Genomic DNA, 19657 nt, shown 5'->3' on the forward strand with positions numbered 1-19657 from the left:
ATAAAATATTTTTGAAAACATTTTCAACATGGACTTAATTTTTCAAGGAAAATTCTTCGCAATTATGATGAATGAGTAAAAATTAATCCTCAAATCAATCAACTATATAATAAACAAATCATTTAAGATATTGAAAACTAATGATTTAAAATATAATTTATTCGGTAATGGACAAAACCCAACCCGGCCTACAACAATCCAAACCCATGCCCCAACGAAAATCAAATCATTCAAATCGATCGTCTGCACAGTGGTCACCTTATTTCCTGGAAAAACCCAATCATCTCTGCCAAACCCTCAAACCCCTAAACCCCAAAACACTCACATACCGTTCATTCCTCTGAGATCTGACCCCTTTCCAAAGCTTCTCATCGCTTGTGACTTGTGAGCAAAATCCCAAGTGTTTTCTTCCATGGAAAAGTGAGTTGATTGTTGGGTTTTACGGGTTTTGATTCGATTACAAAGACAATGCAAGGGTTCAGAGCCAAGTGCAGAGTAGGAGTTTTGATCGTCTTATGCATTTGGATCAGCCTCGCTGCATTGTACGGTCTATTGAAGCCTGTTTCAAATGGGTGTGTGATGACTTACATGTATCCTACTTACATTCCCATTTCTACTCCTACCCATTTGGCGTCTCCCAAGTATGGGTTGTTTTTGTACCATGAAGGGTGGAAGAAGATTGATTTCGATGATCATCTCAAGAAGCTCAGTGGAGTTCCCGTTCTTTTCATTCCGGGCAATGGGGGAAGCTACAAGCAGGCGAGTTTCCTTGATTTCAATTGAATTCGTCTCCTGGGTATTTATACTTGTTGGAGGTTTTTTTTTTCTTTTTCATTTTTTGAAATGATGTAGCCTGGTACTAGTTATAGTGGCTGGCGCCATTGAGCTCATGCACGTGCTAGATCTGTTTGCGAATCCGGTGATGGTGAATTGGGAAATAGTTGTAGTAGTTGTTTTTGTCTGTTTGAATATGAGATACTAATGGGTTTTGCTTGAAAACTTGTATTGTGGTAGCTGCAAGCAGGTGAATTTATTTTATTTGATCCAAATTCATTTCTTTGTTATTTGTACTTGTTGGAAATTTATGTTTTTTGAACTAATTTAGCTTGGCTGATTTGGCAGAATTGAACTAATTAGTAATAGCAATTGGCAGAATTGAACTGATAAAAATGCTGGTTCAGTGTGAGAATGTGATGATTATTCGATTGTATATTGGGAAATAATCAATTCTGTGATTGTTTTTATCTATTTGAATGTAAAATATTAATGGGATTAGCTGGTGTATGTTGTATGTTGTATGTTTTTGTTGTATATTTTCTAACTATTGGATGTGAGGGAGGATATATAGAATAATCTTTAGTCCAAGAAATGGTGGTAGGCAAAAGTATGGAAGCTACATGCTCCTTGGACTCTTTCTTTGTTTTGATTAGGATTGTTGTTTTTAGCTATTTTGTACTTATCGAATAAGTATCAGTGATGATTGGCGTGATGGAACTGATGGAATCATTAAATCTGTTCCAGAATCGACTGGGAAATAGTTGAAATTTTAATATGCCTCTATTTGTGTGTGAATTATTGATGGGTTTAGCTTGTACACTTTTATGGGTATTGTTGATTTGTTTGTATTAGTAAAGATACAGAAGGGATGTTGTTGTTGTGAGTGACGTGTGAAGCTTGGAGTGACATGGTTTGTATGCTTGTTGCATTCTTTTGGATCTTAATTGGGCAATGATGAATTAAACTTTTTCCTAGCTAATAAATGGCAAGTTAAGTCTTCTTTTATATATGCTACATTCTTTATCGGGTTTTCAACCTTAATAATAAGTAGAAGGAACTTATTTTTGATTGGGAAAGAAAATTTGTGGAGTCCTTTTTGTGACTTTTAAACCATGTCAATTGTGTTTTAGGGGATAAGTTAGTTTCTAAGGTTTCTTAGAAGTGTGCTTTCTTAGATAGATCCTTCAGCAAGTCTTTGACTTTTAGTTGTGGCTTCAACCTCTTGAGGTATGCAACGTAAGGGTGCCTTCCTGCATTTCCATCCCTGGGAAAAAAATTTCTAACAATTCATTAACTTAAGAAAAGAGGATGAACTATGTTTAGCTGATGTTCGCTTTCGTAAACAAAATGAGGAGTTAGGGGAGCATATGCTAGTCCATTGTACAGTGGAAACCTTGCTTCTTAAGACATTTCCAAGATTGTAACTGGACAATGTTGAGGTTTTGTTTTTTAGGTTGAATCATGCTATTTTTATTTGGAGTTGGGTGGAGGTGTGGCTTTACCCTCAAAAGAATTTAATCTATTGTAAGTGGGCATCCGATTTGTGCTATATGATGTTCTACTTGTTTGGGTACCTTGGGCTTTCCTCAATCGATTATTACTTTGTTTGCATAATATTTTTGTGGGTGAAAGTCACAAGGTGGTTTGGAGGATGGCTCTCCTTTATGCTTGTCTTACAATATAGAAAGAGTGAAATAGAAGAATTTTTGAAGGAATGCACCGGTTGGAGTTGCAAGCAAACAATTTGTTTTGCAGGTTCTAGTGGTTTGGCAGGGAAAGTCAACATTTCTTTTCTCAACTCGTTCTTGGTTTGAATTGTGTTAGGTTGACATGAGCCAACTCTTGCCTTTTAGTTTTTATTTTTAGCCTTAGCATTGTCTTGATACCTCTCGTCTACTCCAATTACCCATCTTTTTAGTAAGCTCTTGTTGTTTAAATACATACCTAATTTGTCTATCGAAAAAGATAATAGTTAGAATCAACTAATCGGTAGGAATGAGAAACAAATTCTTCCAAAGAAAAATTTAACATTAAAAAAGTTTATACATTTATTTTAATAGACATTAAAAATCAAGAATTTGTATAAAAGATTGAATCTTGAGAAATCCTTCAAATAAAAAAGGAAAAGTATAGGAGTATGCTAAAAGAGAAAAAGAAGTCCTCATAGTATAAAGTCTTTGAATTTCCACTATATGGAAACAAAGCATCAAAATTCAATGCAAGATAAGATCATAAACAAAATCAAACTAGAGAAGAGGCTTCTCTCTTTGCAAACCTATCAACTTCTTGATTAGTAGATCTCGGTTTTCACAAGAAAGAGTAATCTAATCTCCTATTGAGCTCCAGAATTCTTTGCATCCAATGGCTGTGTTTCTAAGACCCTCTGCAATTGTTAGCTATCTAAGTTAAAATTGTTGTTTAATCTCCCTCCACTAATAAATTGGTGCACTTACTTCTTACAACATTTAAACTATTAAGTAAAGAAATTTTATTTTTATTTTTAAATCACTTACACACTACATGTTCTGTATTAATTAAAAGGATTAAAAAGGACAAGACATCCTTCCACTATATACAATTTTGATGAAGATAAGAGAAGAAACTCTGTAAGGAGTAGCCTTAGAAGCTAAACTACCATAACAGGTTACAAGAATTTGAGAGTAAAACATGAACAAACACTAATTACAACTCAAGGAGGCAAAAAATCTCCAACAAAAGACACAAAAGTCTGCCACTTGATTGGCTAAGCGAGGACTCTAACAAATGGAGCATCATGTAATGGAGAATCTTTCTCCACTACAAGATTGAACAAGCCAAAATTTTTGCTTGCATGAGGCCCTCCAACAAAGCTAATTGCAAAACCCTCATCACTTGGTTAAGAGTAAGCTTTTATTATTGAAACTCAATGATCTTAATCTCTCCACCAATCTGGAGTTGCCTTCGAGTACACATCCATTAAAGTTCAAATTGAACTACTCCTTTAGTTGGTGATGTCCTTACTTGAGAGGTCTTCTCATCCAGTCTCTTTGACCTGCATACAAGATGTCAATCTAGTAATATAAAGCACAAGGGAGTGTCTTTGAAGGCTCTACTAATAGAGGCCCAAGGTAAAGCAATTATTTTTGCTTTAATAGATGGCTTAAAATTGATTTTCTTTAAAAAAGCTTGAATAATCCCACTTCTATGATCCTAAATGAGTGTGATTGACTCCCATTTTAATTTAATTACCCAAGGGACATCCATCCATAGAAATTAATCTTAAAAAAAAAAAAAAAAAACTAACTATAGGAGCAACCCATGCAATCCTCATGTCCACTTGCCTCCTAATGAGGCAAGAATCTAATCTTGTACAATGATGTGAAAGGGAACTCCTGAGACATCCTTAGTAAATGATGCCTAGAGATATGAGAGTTGGTCCCCACTTGAATGGATTGGTGTCTAAAGCAATAGGGCAATGATCAGATGTCCATCTAGGAAGAACTTCTTGGAGACTTTGAGGAAAATTTTGCTCCCACTCATTTGAGTATAAAAATCTATCCAATCTCTTACATATTGGGGAATCTTGCATATTTGACCAAGTAAAACAAAGCATTCTGTATAGGGGATGGCTTAACTTACACTCTCTTATAAAAATATCAAAGTCCCTCATATTAGGTGTTACCTTACAACCACCCATTTTTTTTGAAAATCTCCTTATGACATTAAAATCCTCTCTCCCCCCTCCCCCAAACGTGCGCGCGCGCATACAAACACACACACACACACACACCCCAATTTGGGAAGGTTAAACCAAAAAGATCTAAGAGTGCCAACAAAAAATTCTTCCTGAGAATAGTATTGTTAGGACCATAAGCAGAGGAGAGCCAAAGGAACCCTATTCCTTCCATAAAAAACTTGACTAAGACAAAAAAAGGATCCTATTACCACCTCTTCATTGCTAAGCTTCTTTGAATCCCAAATAATCATATCGCAAACCTCCCTTTTTGTTTCTTGAAGCATCACAATATCTGAGTTCTCATGTCGCAAAAAATCTTTAACCACCCTTCTTTTTCTCCTAGATTCCAATCCTCGTATATTCCAACTAATGATCTTTATAACAAAACTGCTCTATACCCAAACCTCCAAACCAACTCCTGAAAAACTAAAAAAACTATGGTAGGTTTGTAGTTTCACCTAAAATACACCTTATCCAACACTTTTGCTTTGTTACTTCCTGAAGGTAAGATATTCTGGTGAAACTTGACCGCCTTGACATTCATAGAGGTTAAAACCGATTGAACTCTAGCCATTTTATTAGGGTAAAAACCCTTTATATGAAAATTACCTAACGAGGATAACTCTATTTCAATAGGGTAATTTGTGACTGGGTTAAGGGGGTCACTAGGAATGCTAGGTAGGGTCCTAAGGAAGTTAGTCCCCTCAAGCACTTGGTTCAGACAAACTACATGGGACTCCACAACATCCAAATTAGGATTGCCAACACTATACTCACACAATGCACCATCATCATTTTTTTTTGGAATTCACTTATGGTAAAACTAGGAGTTCATAAGGAGATTGAGACATTTGGACTGAGTTGGGTAAAGTCTTAGTAGAAGATAGTAAAGAATTATGTTCTAGGACAGGGGAAGGGGGGGTAGCTGAAAGTGAGGACTGAGAAAAAGGAGACAAAGTTACCTCTCTAATTTCCTTTCCCGACAAACGTCACAAACCACAAACCCCATCTGATATCTGCCCTTTTGCTCTGGTTATTGAGCTAGAAGGGAAGACCAGGACTAAAGAACCACAGTAACCAAATCCTCCAACTCTCTCAATCACACCTTTGTTTGTATGATCAGAATTTGGGCTAAAATTGGCCTTCCCTGCAAGCTGACTAACATATTTTGCTAAAGACATTCACTGAATAGGGCATTCACTCAGAACCACGTAAAAACTTTTGGGCCTTATTGAGAGAAACTTGGACTGAAGAAGGCTCTTTTGGCATTGGAGGCCCATTTCCTCTTTGAAACCCTTGTTGATGCACCATCTGTGAACCAAATTTGGGGACAAAATCTTGTAGCTGAAAATCTTGGCCTGTGAATAGATCTTTCTTTGCTGGTGGCATGTTTCTTCTTCGAAACCCTAGTCAACGTCTGAAGAAAGAAGGACTGAAACTTGTCCTTCGCCTATGCACCTTCAGCGAACCAAATTTGGGAACGAAATCCCCTAACTGAGAAGAGTTGACCTTTGTGACCCATGTCTCCTGTTAGACAGATAGAATAGAGACTAAGCTATAGATTGAGTCCTTTCTAGCTTTGGGTAGTTCTCCAGTCCGTTTTTGGCTCAATATCGAATAGGGGCTTCCTTTCATATTATTATCCTTAACAGCCCAACCCACTTTTTTGACCAGCACAGTGTTAGAATCTGGAAAAGAGCAAGCCGTTCCCTCCTGCAGAGATGTTGAAGTCTGAGATATCTCCTCAATATTTGAATGGGCCTCTTATAATATGGCTCTCTTGCAACTAGTCCTCTTATAATATGGACTGATGTGTGGTGTGCGGGTACAGCGCTGTCCCAATCTTTCCCGCACCTCTATGCCTTGGCTGCCAACAGGAATGCTACGGTGGAGGAGATGTGGGACCAGAATTCTGATCAAGGAGGGTGGAATCTAAGATTTTTGAGGAATTTTAATGACTGGGAGGTGGGCATGGTAGGAGATCTGCTCCTTAAGCTAAGAGGGCTTAGGCCGTCTTTGGAGGAAGACTCAGTCTCGTGGAAGGGAGGAAAAAATGGTCAATTTAAAGTCAAGAAAGCGTACAGTTGTTTAGCCAATCCCATTGACACCGTTTTTCCGGAAAAATGCATTTGGGTGAATGGTGTTCCTACCAAAGTCGCTTTCTTTGCGTGGGAGGCTACGTGGGGGAAGGTGCTAACGCTTGACAAACTCCAAAGAAGAGGATGGCAATTCCCTAATTGCTGTTTTTTGTGTGGGTGTGCAGAAGAATCTGTAAATCATATTCTTATTCATTGTATAGTGGTTAGAGCCCTTTGGGAGATAGTCCTTGGGCTTGTAGGTGTTAAGTGGGTCTTTCCAGAAACTGTAAAGGAGGTCCTATTTAGCTGGAGAGGTTCTTTTGTGGGAAAAAAAAGGAAAAAGATTTGGAAGTCCATTCCGTTATGTATTTTTTGGACGGTTTGGAAAGAGAGGAATAGATTAGCATTCAAGGGGGGTGTGCTACATATTCAAAAGCTAAAGAATTTTTTTGTATGTAATTTGTGGGGTTGGTCTAGATTGGATATTGGAGATGACTCCCTCTCCCTTCTAGGCTTTCTAGAGTGGATAGCTTCCACTTAGGGGGGGTGAGGTCTTCTTGGTCTCTTTTGTTTTTTGTAGAGAGGCTATAGCTATCTTGTATATCTCCTGTATGCGGTGTGGCTATTGGCCTCTATTTTAATATATATTTGACTTACTTATCAAAAAAAAAAAAAAAACTAGTCCTCAACTTCACCACATAGCCTTTGGCTAATGGACCTTATATCCCTTTTAATTGAATTCAAATTTAAGAGAGAAGAATGTGGAAGACAATTGTTCTCCACAAAAGCTATTCTCTTGCCATGCATCCCCTTAAAAGACTCCTCACCCGTTTAAATAGTGGGAGTCAAATATTAATGAGGAAGTCGGTGTGGGACTTGTTTAGATTTTAAGAAGTTTGAAATTAATGGAGGAATTGGCGAAAATGGTGATTTAGGCAATGGCATTAGAGTTGGACCTTAAGTAGAGTCTCTCCACTCTCCTAGTAATGTGATTACTATGTAGGACAACTTTGAGCGACTTCTCACTAGTTGCTTCCATTTTCTCCAAAGCCATTAATAATATTTTGAGAAGGCCTCAAACTATGGTTTCCTAATGATCTTAAATTGTAAAACCTTTAGTCTGATTGACTTACACTAGATGGCAATAGATCTGCAAGAGTGGATTTGGAAAGAGTGTTAGATGGAAAGGTTTTGTAGAATGAGCGAATGGCATAAAAAAGGATAAGAGCAAGGAGAAAGAAAATACAGTAAAACCCTTATAAAATAATACTTTTTCAACCAAGAGAAGTTATTATCTTAGTAAGGTAATTGATTTATTGATGAATGAATAATTTATTAATTTATCAATAAATGAATATATATATATTTTAATTTAGAGAGTATCATGTTTCTACTACAATACTTGTACATGAAAAAAGAAATATATCAAAGGTAGTGCATTCATTGCAAAAAATTAAAGATGAGGTTGAGTTTAGTTTAAACATAAAAAGAGGCAGATAACTTTAGATACATATTTTGAGAAAGAGTTGAATTGAGAAAATAGATGTTGTAAAAAGTTGCTTAATATTGTATTATGAATTTTTGTTTGCTATTTTTTTTTATTACTTCATCAATTATTAATATACATTTCTTGGGCCCTTAAGGCTTTCTAAAAAGTTTATTATCTTATACATTTGGCGAGGTTATTAATTTAGTACATTTACTCTAGTTGGGACTAGAAGATTTTGTTATTTAAGCAAAGTTATTAATTTATTGAATATTGATTTATTGAGGTTTTGTTGTAAATAGAGATTTAAGAAATTCGAATTTTGAAATAAAGCTTTAGATTTACAATTCTTGATTGAATTTCATTGTTCATGAGCTCAAAAAGAGATAAATACAGACCCTTTTATAAGGTAAAAACCACAAGAACAATTGATCCTAGCTTTTTAGCCAAACTAATGTCAATCATTGCTTGGAACCTGATTAAAGCAATCCCTAGTTTTTGAAGAGCTTCAAGGGATGGTTGGAGTAGCATGGTGAAGAAGAAGAATGGCTGGAAGAGGGGGACAGGGCTGGTTTTCTGTAGACTCAAAGTCGTTTGATATTTCTATAGAGGTGGCCGGGGGGAAACTGAAAAGCGTGATTGTGGAAAAGGCTAGAGGCCTTTCAGAGATTTGGGGATTTGAGCCTTCGTCTTTTGTTGGAAGGGGTGGAAGCTTGCTGTAGAGATGAAGCTTTGGAGAGATGGAGTAAAGGGTGGGAGGAGGTTCAAGCTGGAATGCCGTTCAAATGGGGCAGGGGAGTTTCTGTTTTGTTTTGTTGTGGCTGAAGAGGGGAAGAGATTCTCTTTGACTTTCTTGAAGGAAGGGGTCTCCATGGGGGGGTGGGCTGTGTTGCTGGAGAAGCTTCGGTCTCTAGGAGTAGAGACTAGGACAGTGGCCTCCCCTGCTGAGGTGAGGAGCGAACCAAGGGTGGTGAAGGATTCTGGGTCCTTTGCAGACTTAGTTAGGAGGGATTCAGGAGTGGTGGGAGATGCTCTTTGGCTTTAGATTGGGGAAAGAGAGGTGCTCCGTAGGGAGGAGTTTTTGAGTCGGTGCTTGGTTGGGTGGTTTGGGGAAGGATCAGTCACATCTCCTGCTTTGCCCTCATTGAATAACTGTGTGACCAATCTTTGGTTATTGAAAAGGGCTGTGAAGATTTCAACTTTTGGGGGAGCTTTGCTGTTATTTGAATTTGAGGATAAATGTGAGGTAGAGAGGGTACATGCCAGAGGTTCTAGAAGGAATAAGGATAATTTTTTGCATTTAGCAACATAGACCCCTGAGGCTGGTTGTTTGCTTAAGAGTGGTGTTGTCAAGGAGGTTTGGGTGAGGGTGTTAGGTCTTCCTCTGCATTTGTGGAGTCAAGAGGTTTTAAAGAAAATAGGGGATTCTTGTGGTGGGTTTGTTGCTGTGGACGATGACACGACCTTTTTACCTAATCTGTAGTGGGCGAGGATCCTGGTTAAATTCAAAGGGAGAGTTCTGCCTGGTTTGCTGCAAGTGGTTGTTGGCAGCTCTAGCTTCTCCATTCAGTTATGGTGGGAAGTTTCTCCCTGGTTTTCGCTTGTGATGCTGAGAAGCAGCAACGAGACCAGCAAGTTGCAGGAAAACAGTGGTGCAGTGGGAGGCTCACACGCTCTGACGAAGGGGCGGGAAAGGAGTTACATCACTCGGTGTCTTCGGATGTGATCGTTTCGTGTTTGCATAGGAAAGAAGTGGCAAGTGAGGCGGTGTCAGTCAGTGCTGCCAGTTTTGCAGAAGAGGGGGATTATCTAGGTGGCAGCGGAAGGAGTACAACAGTAGAAGACGAATACTGTTGGGTCGAGCTGTGTTTTAAGGATGGTTCAGTTGGGTCTAGGTTTGGGTATTTGAAATTGGGCTGTAAAGGGTTGGAGGAGGCCTAAGGCTCTAAAGGGTCATTGTCTAAGGCCCAGGTGGTGGGCCTATCAAGGTTGGGCCCTTCTCTTGGATTTTCTAGCCCATTAAACAGAGGGCCTTATAGGGAGGGATGACAAATAAAGGAGAAGCCTGAAGAAGCATTGTGTTCGCTAAGACTCGGCATTTCTGCTTTGGCTGTCGTGACAGAGCAAGAGGGTGGAAAAGATCATCTTGCAGCTGCAAAGCGAGATGGGGGGAGCTTTAGATTTGGGGTCGAGAGGCTAGAACCCTCTCTAGCAACGATGGCGGAGCCAACCCTTGACGATGACTCCTTGGTGGTCGTGAGGTGGGAGGAGTGGAGCGTTGTGAGACGTGGGTCTTCGTTAGAATCTTGTGTAGCGATCATGGACAAGGCTCTTGTGGTAGAGGCGAATAGACGTGCTGGGATTTCTACCCTCCCGTATATGGAACCTTTGAGCCCTGGATGCCAGCCCTTAATGATGTTGCTTCAGGATGGCTGTTTGTTGGAGCTTTCGGGAAATGCAACGAAGTGTCCTTCTGGTAAGGAGTTGGTGGTAAGGGATGAGGAGATGGTTCCCCCTTGTGATCTAGGTTGCGAAAGTGCTGTGGAGGGGGAGGAAGTCGTTAGCTTGCCTAGTAGCTTGGGGAAATCAGTCTTCTTCTTCAGTAGAAGTTTGGGGATGCCGGTCACGAGCTTAGAGAAGGAAATCAGTCTTCTTCTTAAGAAACTGGATTTGAGAAAAGGGAGGGGGGTAAAGGGATCAGGGGGAAAGAAGAATTCTTTGCCTTCTTCCTGTTCTGAGAGGGAACTCCGAATCTAGAGAGTTCAGTCAACTACGATTGCTCTCCATCCATAAGGGGAAAGAGGAGGGGTGCCAGAATTTAAGGAAGGGGTTGGTCTTGGGCTTAGGAAGCTTTAGTGCCCAGTAGGAGTCTCTTTTTTGGGGTTGCAGTAGGGGTTTCTTTTTTCTCTTGCGTCTCAGTTTCCTCTGTGCTTGTTTGTTGCGGCTCTAATTGTATACTCCATGTGTACTTTGTTGTGCCATTTGGCAAGTGCTTTTAATATATCTTGCTTATTTACCTATCAAAAAATAGATAGAAAAGCCCTATTGTAACATGAACATGGACTCAATATGGCTGCTAGAGCATTACTTACTACAACTTGTTATAGTGCTGCCACAGTACCCACTTGCTTAAATGTAACTTGTTTGCTGAAGAATTGCTCACTAAGCCTTGTTTAGTTCAACTTTCTAGAAGCTAAAAGCTGTTTTTTAAGCCAAATAAGAGCTTGTATGTTTGATTGTTTTTGTTAAAAAAACTACTTTTGGCTTTCAAAGAGCTTAACAGGGAACTAAGGACGAGGTTGCTTCTTGTGGAAACCCATTTTAACTTTGCAAGAAGCTTTTATGTTCAAGGAAAACTTTCATAATACTAAGGTTTCTTCTTCTTCTTCTTCTTTTGATCAAAAGCAAGAGATATATGTATTAATGTTAAAGAAAACATGAGAAGGATGAGGAGTCCTTACAATTACAAAAAACCTGATCAATATATGATTGAACTCCTCCACTATGCAAGGAGTCTATACAAAAGGTTTATACTACAACACAATATACAATGATGCCATCTTCTTAAGTTTTGACTAAGCTTCTCTCAATGATGACCAATGCCTTTTGCTTGAATCAAGGAATGCCAATTGAGTTGAATAACATGGAGAAGAATGTCTTCAAAAGCCTCGATGCACAAGGCCCAAAAAGAGGAATAGAAGTGAAGTAAATCCCACAACCCCTCTGCTGTCCTCCACTTATCCTAAAATTTTTTGGCATTTTTCTCTTACCATACAATCTAGGGCAATGTGAGACAAGTAATTTGCCAAAGGGTCTTGCCTCTAATGGAGCTCCCCAAACCCTTATATGAAATGCTCATCATATCGCATATCTTCTTCTTCTTCTTGTTTTGTTTTCGTTTTTGGTTTTTTTTTTGGTCCATGTTGGGCTCAAACTTAGAACATCCTGCATTCCCACTCTAATTGGTTGGGGTGGTTATGAGTGGTTGGCTAACATAGCAAATTAAGTAATGGTGAGTGCTGGGTTGTATAATCCTCTCAATGCCATTAAGCTCAGTTGGCATTCGGTGTGTAGACCAATAGAGTTGGATCAACAATGAGAGGAACTTAGCCTAGGTTTGAGGAGATGATATCTTTGTACATTCTTTTGTTTTCTATCCTTTTTTGTATAGATCTCCTCAAATAGTGGAGGAGTTGTTTTTGTCTTGATGAGTTTTGTGTATTTATGGGGAGGATTCCTCATCTTTCTCATGAACTCTTTATTTATAATTAATGCATCTCTTGTTTTTTGCTAAAAAAGAAAAAAAAGAAAAGTAAATGATAGTATTTATCATCTTAAAGATCCTAAGGAAAGGGTATTTTTACCCATTCAAGGTTGGGCAATTCCAGATCTCCTTTAGGCATAAAGCACCTTTATGTTAAGTGGAGTCTCTTATGGTATGCGGAAATACTATAATATAATATATTTTTTTTTAATCAGATAGTATAATTTATTTCTTATTATTTTCTTTTGGCTCTTTTGTCCATACAGGTACGATCCTTAGCAGCAGAATCTCATAGGGCATATCAAGGAGGTCCTCTTGAGCATGCATTTTATCAAGAAGCCTCTCTAACTCCTGAGGAGGGAGGATTGGATATGGATGTAGCTGGATTTTCATTAGCCAATCAGTATGCTTCCATGCTAGACTGGTTTGCTGTCGATCTAGAAGGTGAACATTCTGCAATGGATGGTCGGATACTTGAAGAACACACTGAATATGTTGTATATGCCATTCATCGGGTACTGCTTTTATCACTTTTGCAAAAATTACCATGATAGCTTATTGAATTAGGATAGTCATGTCAATCTAGATTTTAAGGCATAGAATGTTTGTTGTTTAGTATAGTGGCATCTGAAATCATATATTGTCTTGTTAAGGAATGTGTGGATGTATTTGATCAAAGAACAAAGGGAACAACAAAAGCTTTCACAAGCTATATGGAGGATGAAGGATCCTGCCCAAAGAAGGAAAAGAAAACCAGAAAAGCTGAAAAACGGAGCTCCTATGCTCCATAGTCAATACTGACTAATAATTCCTTAACCTTCCAACATAGGACTTGAAGGGCCTTTTTGACACAATTTCTAGTGAATTACTTGTTTGATGCGTGAAGAATTATGTAGCATGTAAAAGAACTCAAATCCTACCTTCAAAAAAAAAAAAAAAAAAAAATGTAAAAGAATTTAAATCCTGAAACCTCCTCCTGGAAAGTATTTTGCTAAAGCATCTATTCCAGATTTACTGGAAAAGCCTTCTAGATCTTATATTTCTTTTGCATTGAAGTGCTTTAGCACGTAATCTATCAGACTGTCAAGCACTCTACTAGCCAGAAAGAGCTTTTAGGTAGCCCAAAATCTGCACCTAACAAGGCCCTAGCCCCGTGGGCAATTTTCTATTGCACTCTTTCTGCTTCCCTCAAACAGTGCACACAGGGCGCTGCACTCTGCATACCTTAATGGTCATGGAGTGCTACAACCCATCTTTCTCCTTCATTTCTCTTCAAGCTTGCCATGCCAACACATGAAGATCTGTTTCAAGATTTGAAGGATAGCCCAGAGAACTCCAAAAGTAGAAGAAACCATAGTTTTTAACTCATAGAACATATGGTGCATTTTTATTTTTCCATATCATGTACCCCATGTTTTTTTTTTTTACATAATGTGAATAAATAGAAAAAATATGAATGCATATATATTAGAAGCATGAAGTATAAAGTAATATATAACCAATTTCACAAAAGATAGTAGGATTTAAAGAGTAAAATTATGTCCTACCATATGAAAACATAAAAGTAAAAGTCTAATGCATAGTTTCATCACAAAATCTACGGAAATAAACTTTTTGAATTTTTAGATATGATTTTTAGTTTCAAATTCTAACTAGGCATTTTTTTTTTTATAGAAATTTTGAAAAATAGTTCAAGGTGTATTTTGACTAGGTTGAGATTTGAGGTGGGCAATGGGAGAAGAATCAAATTTTGGCAAGATATATAGTGTGGTGTTGTTCCTTTGAAGGATTCTTTTCCATCTCTATTCTCCTTTGCAACTTCTAAAGAGGCATGGGTGGATGATGTTCAGGCGGTAGGGAAGGTCGGTCTTGTGGATCCCATGCTTCTTGAGGCATTTCCAAGACTAGATGGTGGATAATGTTGAAGAGTTGCTTTGGAAGTTATGTGTTAGGAAGGAGAATTGGAGAGGACACGATGGTTTGGAAGGCTAACAAGAGTGGGATATTCTGAGTTAAGTCCTTTTACTTTACTTTTTAGTTGTAGGTATTAGAAGTGCTTTTCCCCACAAAGATAAGGTGAGGCTCTTAGGCTTGTACCAAGGTGAGTTTTTTCGTATAGGAAACGACTTGAGGAAAAATTCTAACCATCAACCAACTTAAAAGAAGAGGTTGGTTCTTGGCGAGTTATTGTTGTTTGTGTAAAATTGTAAAAGAATCAATTGGCCATTCCCTCATCCATTGTGGGGAAGCTAGGGGGTTATGACACTTCTTGTTCTCTTCATATGACATTTTGTGGGTTCTTCCTTCTTTGGTGAAAGAGTTGCTAATGTGTTGGAATGAGAGTTTTGTGGGTAAGAAGAGAAGAAAGGCTAGGAGAACACAACTCCTTTTTGCCTATTCTAGACAATTTTGAAGGAATGTAACCGAAGAACATTTGAAGGGTGCAACACACAAATAATTCTCTTAAGGACTCAAGGAATGAATAATTTCTCAATGTCTTAATTCCCAAAAGGGTGAGTACAAATTGTATACATATGAGGGTTGACTAGGCTATAACTAATTTAGGACTAAATTAGGGAACCTAATTATTAGGCAGATTTCTAGGGATGAATTAAGAGAAAGAAATAAAGCATACAACCTTACAAAATCAATTACAATATTTACAAACCAATTGTAGCTAATTAGATCCGAACATAATTCGTCAAAATTCAAATCTTCCAACCCTCTCCCTTAAGTAGGTGTAAAGATGTCTTGCATTCCTAGTTTGTCTAAGATTTGATGAAAAATCAGATTTGGTAAACCTTTGGTGAGGATGTTTGCCAGTTGCCTAGTTGAGGAGACCTACAGTATACAAGTCTGTTTGGAATCTACTTTTCCTTTGATGAAGTGTTGATCCACTTCAACATGTCTGGTGTGATCATGATGGACTGGGTTATGAGCTATATTTATAGCTGCTTGTTGTCATAATACAACATCATTGGCTCTTTTATCTTAATCTTAAGATTTGTGAGTACAATTTTCAGCCAGAGTAGCTTACAAATAGCCTAAGCCATAGCGTTAAACTCAGTTCTGCGTTAGAAATGTTCATAACAAGTTATTTTTTACATCTCCAAGTGACTAAATTTCCTCCTAAAACTGCTTAGTATCTAGTAGTTGATCTTCTATCCATGATCGGACCTGCCCAATCCACATCGATATAGGTTTCCAACTTGAAATCATCATTATTTTGAAACATTATTCTCTTTCCAGGGGTTGTCTTTAGATACCTGACAATTTTATACATAGTTTTCATATCAGATTTAAAGAGGAGAATGCATAAACTGACTCACTACATTTACAACGTATGTTAAATCAGGTCTTGTGTGCGATAAATTAAATTAGTTTCCCTACCATTCTTTTGGCAGATGCCTTGGTTAGCCAGAAGTTCTTCATTCTTTTCTCCTAGCCTACAATTTGACTCAATAGTGGTATTAACATGTTTGCACCCTAACATACCACTTCTTTGCGTAGATCTTGCATAGTCTTTTGTTAAGAAATAAAAATTTATTTTTTTGATCTTGCAACTTCTATCCATAAAGCAAACAATCCATTTTTAAGGGCACTCTTTTCCTCATTTTCAAAATGAGCGAGAGAGCGAGAGAGCGGGCCGGTGTGAGAGAGGGTGAAAGCGATGGGAGGGAGCGAGGCGAGCGGCGCGTTACAGAAGGATTAGAGGGAGACTTAAGGGCTGATGCAGAAGGTGATGGCTTCGTGGGGGTTAGAAGCAGGGCTAAGAAGGGAAGCTTTGGTGTGGAGTCGAAATGGTTCGACGTAGAGGTAAAGGAAAAGAAAGGCAAGGTGCAAGCCCTGATTGTTGAAAGGAAAGGGGGAGTCTCCTCGTGGATCAGGATGGGACCGAACAGCATTGGGTGTTTCATCGAAGGTCTGGAGGCCTGTATCGAGAAAGCAGGAAACGGTTTTTGGGAGAAGAGGTGGAAGGACAGTGGAAGGTCCTTCCTTATGGTGCGCGACATAAATAAGGGAGGGCTATTCATTCGGTTAGGGGTTACAGAGGTGGAAAACAAAAGGTTCAGCATCTTTATCCCGAAGGGTAACGGGGACAAGGATGGTTGGGTACTAATGGTAGAGATGCTGCGCCGTCTGGGGTGTAACGTCGGAGACGAGAGCTATCAGAAAAAGGGTGCGGCGCTCCTAAGGGCATCAATGGAAAAATCCTATGTGGAAGCTGTGATGCAACCAAAGGAGATGAAGTCTGTAGCGGCAAGGGCGGATCTTCGGCAGAGGGGAATGAGCCGAGCTTTGGGGAAGTTGGCCCACTGCCTGGTAGGGAGTTGGGACCCTAGCTCAGGGGAAGAGGTCGACTTGAGAGGCTGGGGGATGAAACTGGCGAAGTTTTGGAGACTGAAGGGTAATTTAGGAATCGCGAAATTGGAAAGGGGGAAAGTCCTCTTAGAGTTTGAGGAACGGGACGAAGCAGAGAAAGCCCTAAGATTTGGGGGTTTCTCATGCGAGGGATCCTTTCTCAGCCTGGAAATCTGGAGGCCTGAGAGTGGGTGTACGTCGGAAGGGGAACAGAGGCGCGAGGCTTGGGTGCGTGTTCTGGGGCTGCCAGCCTCGCTTTGGGATCGCGATTCCCTGAAGAGAATAGGGGATGCATGTGGGGGATTCCTAGATATCGACCCACAGACGGTGTCGCTGGAAGACATGCAGTGGGCAAGGATTTTGGTAAAGCTCAACAAGGAGAGGCCCCCCAACGTCGTGGAAGTGCGGACCGAGGAGGTCTGCTATGAGCTTACACTCTGGTGGGAACTCAGACCCACTGTGAGGACGACGAGGGAAGGAAAGGGCAAAGGTCTCCTTGTTGCAGAAGGCGAGGACGGGGGTGAAGTCCCTGCACGCGCGGGGGGGCGCGTGAGGGGGTTGGTAGGTGGCCCAAGTCTCGAGGTCAGAATGCAGACTGACGATGGGACGAGGGGGCAGACCTTGGGGTCGGGTTCGGAGGCGGTTCTGGACTCGGGCTTGAAGGAGGATGGGCCCCATGAAGCAGGCGGGCTGGCGATGCAGAGGGCTCTTGGGCCTGTTGAAGATTCTGGGCCCTCCTTCCCTAGTGTGCCTGGGCCGCCCGTTCTTGGGCCGTCTTCTGATGTTGGGCGGGCCCCGAATTTGATTAGAGGGGTTGGACTGGGTATTCGAAGCCCAGATGCGTCTCTGGCTCCTAAGGCGGTTGAAGCCCAGTCGAGGGGGGTCCGTCCATATATAGGGGCTGATCCAAACCCTGTGGGAGGCCTTGATCAGTCTTGGTCCTTAGTGATGAAGGGATTGTGGAGGCCAGTGGCTGAGGAGAACAGAGCGGAGGGGAATTCGAAGATGGCTGATGCTCTTCTGGAAGAGGCTTCGAGGTACGGGAATGTCCCTAATTTCTTTGGGCCATTGGTGTGTGTTTCTCCTTCTCCCCCTTCTTCTTTTTCTGGTCGGACTCCATTGGGGGAGTATTACGACCGTTCTGGGGTGACTATGGATGTTTCTCAGTGGGAACAAACGGACCGGAGGGTGATTGAAAGAACGCCTGCAGCTCTGCAGAACGTGGAATGCTGGCAAATCTTGGGAAATAATAATGACGAGATGGATTCCAGTGGGAAGGATCTCTGTCCGGTTGGTGTGATGGCGCCAGAAAGTAGAGATTGGAGGGTGGACAACTGGGAGGAGAGTGAGCTGGCAAGATTCAGCCAGTTTCTGGGGTTTTCTACAGTGGGTTTAGAGAAGGACATCTTGGACTTTATGGTCAAATTAAGAAGAAGAAAGGAAAAAGTGCATAGCAATTCTCTCTTAGATAACTCGAAATTTGAGAGGGAATTGAAGAGGCTTGAATGCTCCATCAATTACGATGGGGGAAGGAAGCAGACAGGAATTGGTCAAGGAAGAGGGGGGCAGTCTTCAGTTGTATCATGAAGATAAAACTGGTTAGTTGGAATGTTCGGGGAGCTAATGATAGCTCTAAAAGGAAAGTGATCAAGGCGTTGATTAGGAGTTAAAGGGCGGACTTAGTATGCATTCAGGAGACGAAAATTCAGACTATGACTGAGGGGGTGGTGAGGAGTCTGGGTTCTGGGAGGTTCATTGAGTGGGGGGCTATGGGAGCTCAAGGCTCAGCGGGTGGAATTTTGGTTTGCTGGGATAAGAGATCCTTGGAGCTGCTGGAAATGGAGGTGGGCAATTTTTCTATATCTTGTAGATTGAAAAATGTTGAAGATGGAGGGGTTTGGATTTTTACGGGAGTTTATGGGCCGTGTAATAGGAAGGAGAGGGAGGAGATGTGGGAGGAGTTAGGTGCGATTAGGGGAATTTGGGAAGACCCATGGTGCTTAGGAGGGGACTTTAATGTCACTTTATCCCAAAGAGATAGGAGCAGGCAGGGGAGCCTTAATGGAGCAATGCGTAGGTTTGCCCAGGTGGTGGATGACCTTGCCCTCATTGACCTCCCCTTGCAGGGGGGTGTGTTTTCTTGGAGTGGAGGTAGGGGTAATCAGAATTGGGCAAGGCTGGATCGTTTCCTGGTGTCTCAGGGGTGGCTTGATACCTTCAGGGGGGCTGTTCAGTGTAGGCTCCCTAGGCCTACCTCTGACCATTTCCCTATTCTGTTGAAGGGGGGCGGGATGAGGCGGGGTCCTTCCCCGTTCAGGTTTGAAAATATGTGGCTCAAGGTGGAAGGGTTTAAGGAGCTGCTTCGAGATTGGTGGCAAGGAGGGGAAAGAGTAGAAAGAGCAGGAAGGGCTAGCCTTAGATTGGCTGCTAAAATGAAGGACATGAAGGAGAAAATTAAAGTGTGGAACAGAGAAGTTTTTGGCAGAGTGGAAGTGAACAAAAGCTCTGCCCTCCGGCAAATTGAGTTTTGGGACAGGGTGGAAAGCGGCAGAAACCTCTCAGATAGGGAAATGGACCTGAAAAATGAAGCTAAAGAGAATTTTAAGAAGTGGGTCCTATTGGAGGAAACCCATTGGAGGCAAGCGTCTAGGGAGCTTTGGCTTAGAGAAGGGGATAAGAACACTGGGTTTTTCCATAAGATGGCTAGTGCCCACTGGAGAAACAGTTTTTTGGACAGAATTAAAATTAATGGGGTGGAATTGGTGGAGGAGCAAGAGGTGAGGGAGGGGATTGTCAAGGCCTTTCAGCACCAGTTAAGGGAAGATCCAGGGTGGAGAGCCGACGTAGAGGGGCTTTCTCTTAATAGGCTTGACCTTAGTGATGCTGAAGCTTTGGAGGTTCCCTTTTCTGAAGAAGAAATCTTCTCTGCCCTGATGGATATGAATGGTGATAAGGCCCCAGGCCCGGATGGGTTC

General features: G+C 40.7%; 1 protein-coding gene across 1 annotated transcript in view; it reads left to right on the plus strand.

The window, feature by feature from the left end:
* Positions 1 to 212: 212 nt before the first annotated feature.
* Positions 213 to 19657, plus strand: part of LOC117928540 (GPI inositol-deacylase) — a 53783-nt gene continuing 34338 nt past the window's right edge. The window contains exons 1-2 of the mRNA XM_034848423.1: positions 213 to 759; positions 12587 to 12835. Coding sequence (XP_034704314.1) covers positions 469 to 759; positions 12587 to 12835 — 540 coding nt within the window. The 5' untranslated portion in view covers positions 213 to 468. The remainder of the gene's footprint in view (positions 760 to 12586; positions 12836 to 19657) is intronic.

The sequence above is a fragment of the Vitis riparia genome, chromosome 13 (genome assembly GCF_004353265.1).
Source record: "Vitis riparia cultivar Riparia Gloire de Montpellier isolate 1030 chromosome 13, EGFV_Vit.rip_1.0, whole genome shotgun sequence".
In the NCBI taxonomy this organism is placed as follows: domain Eukaryota; kingdom Viridiplantae; phylum Streptophyta; class Magnoliopsida; order Vitales; family Vitaceae; genus Vitis; species Vitis riparia.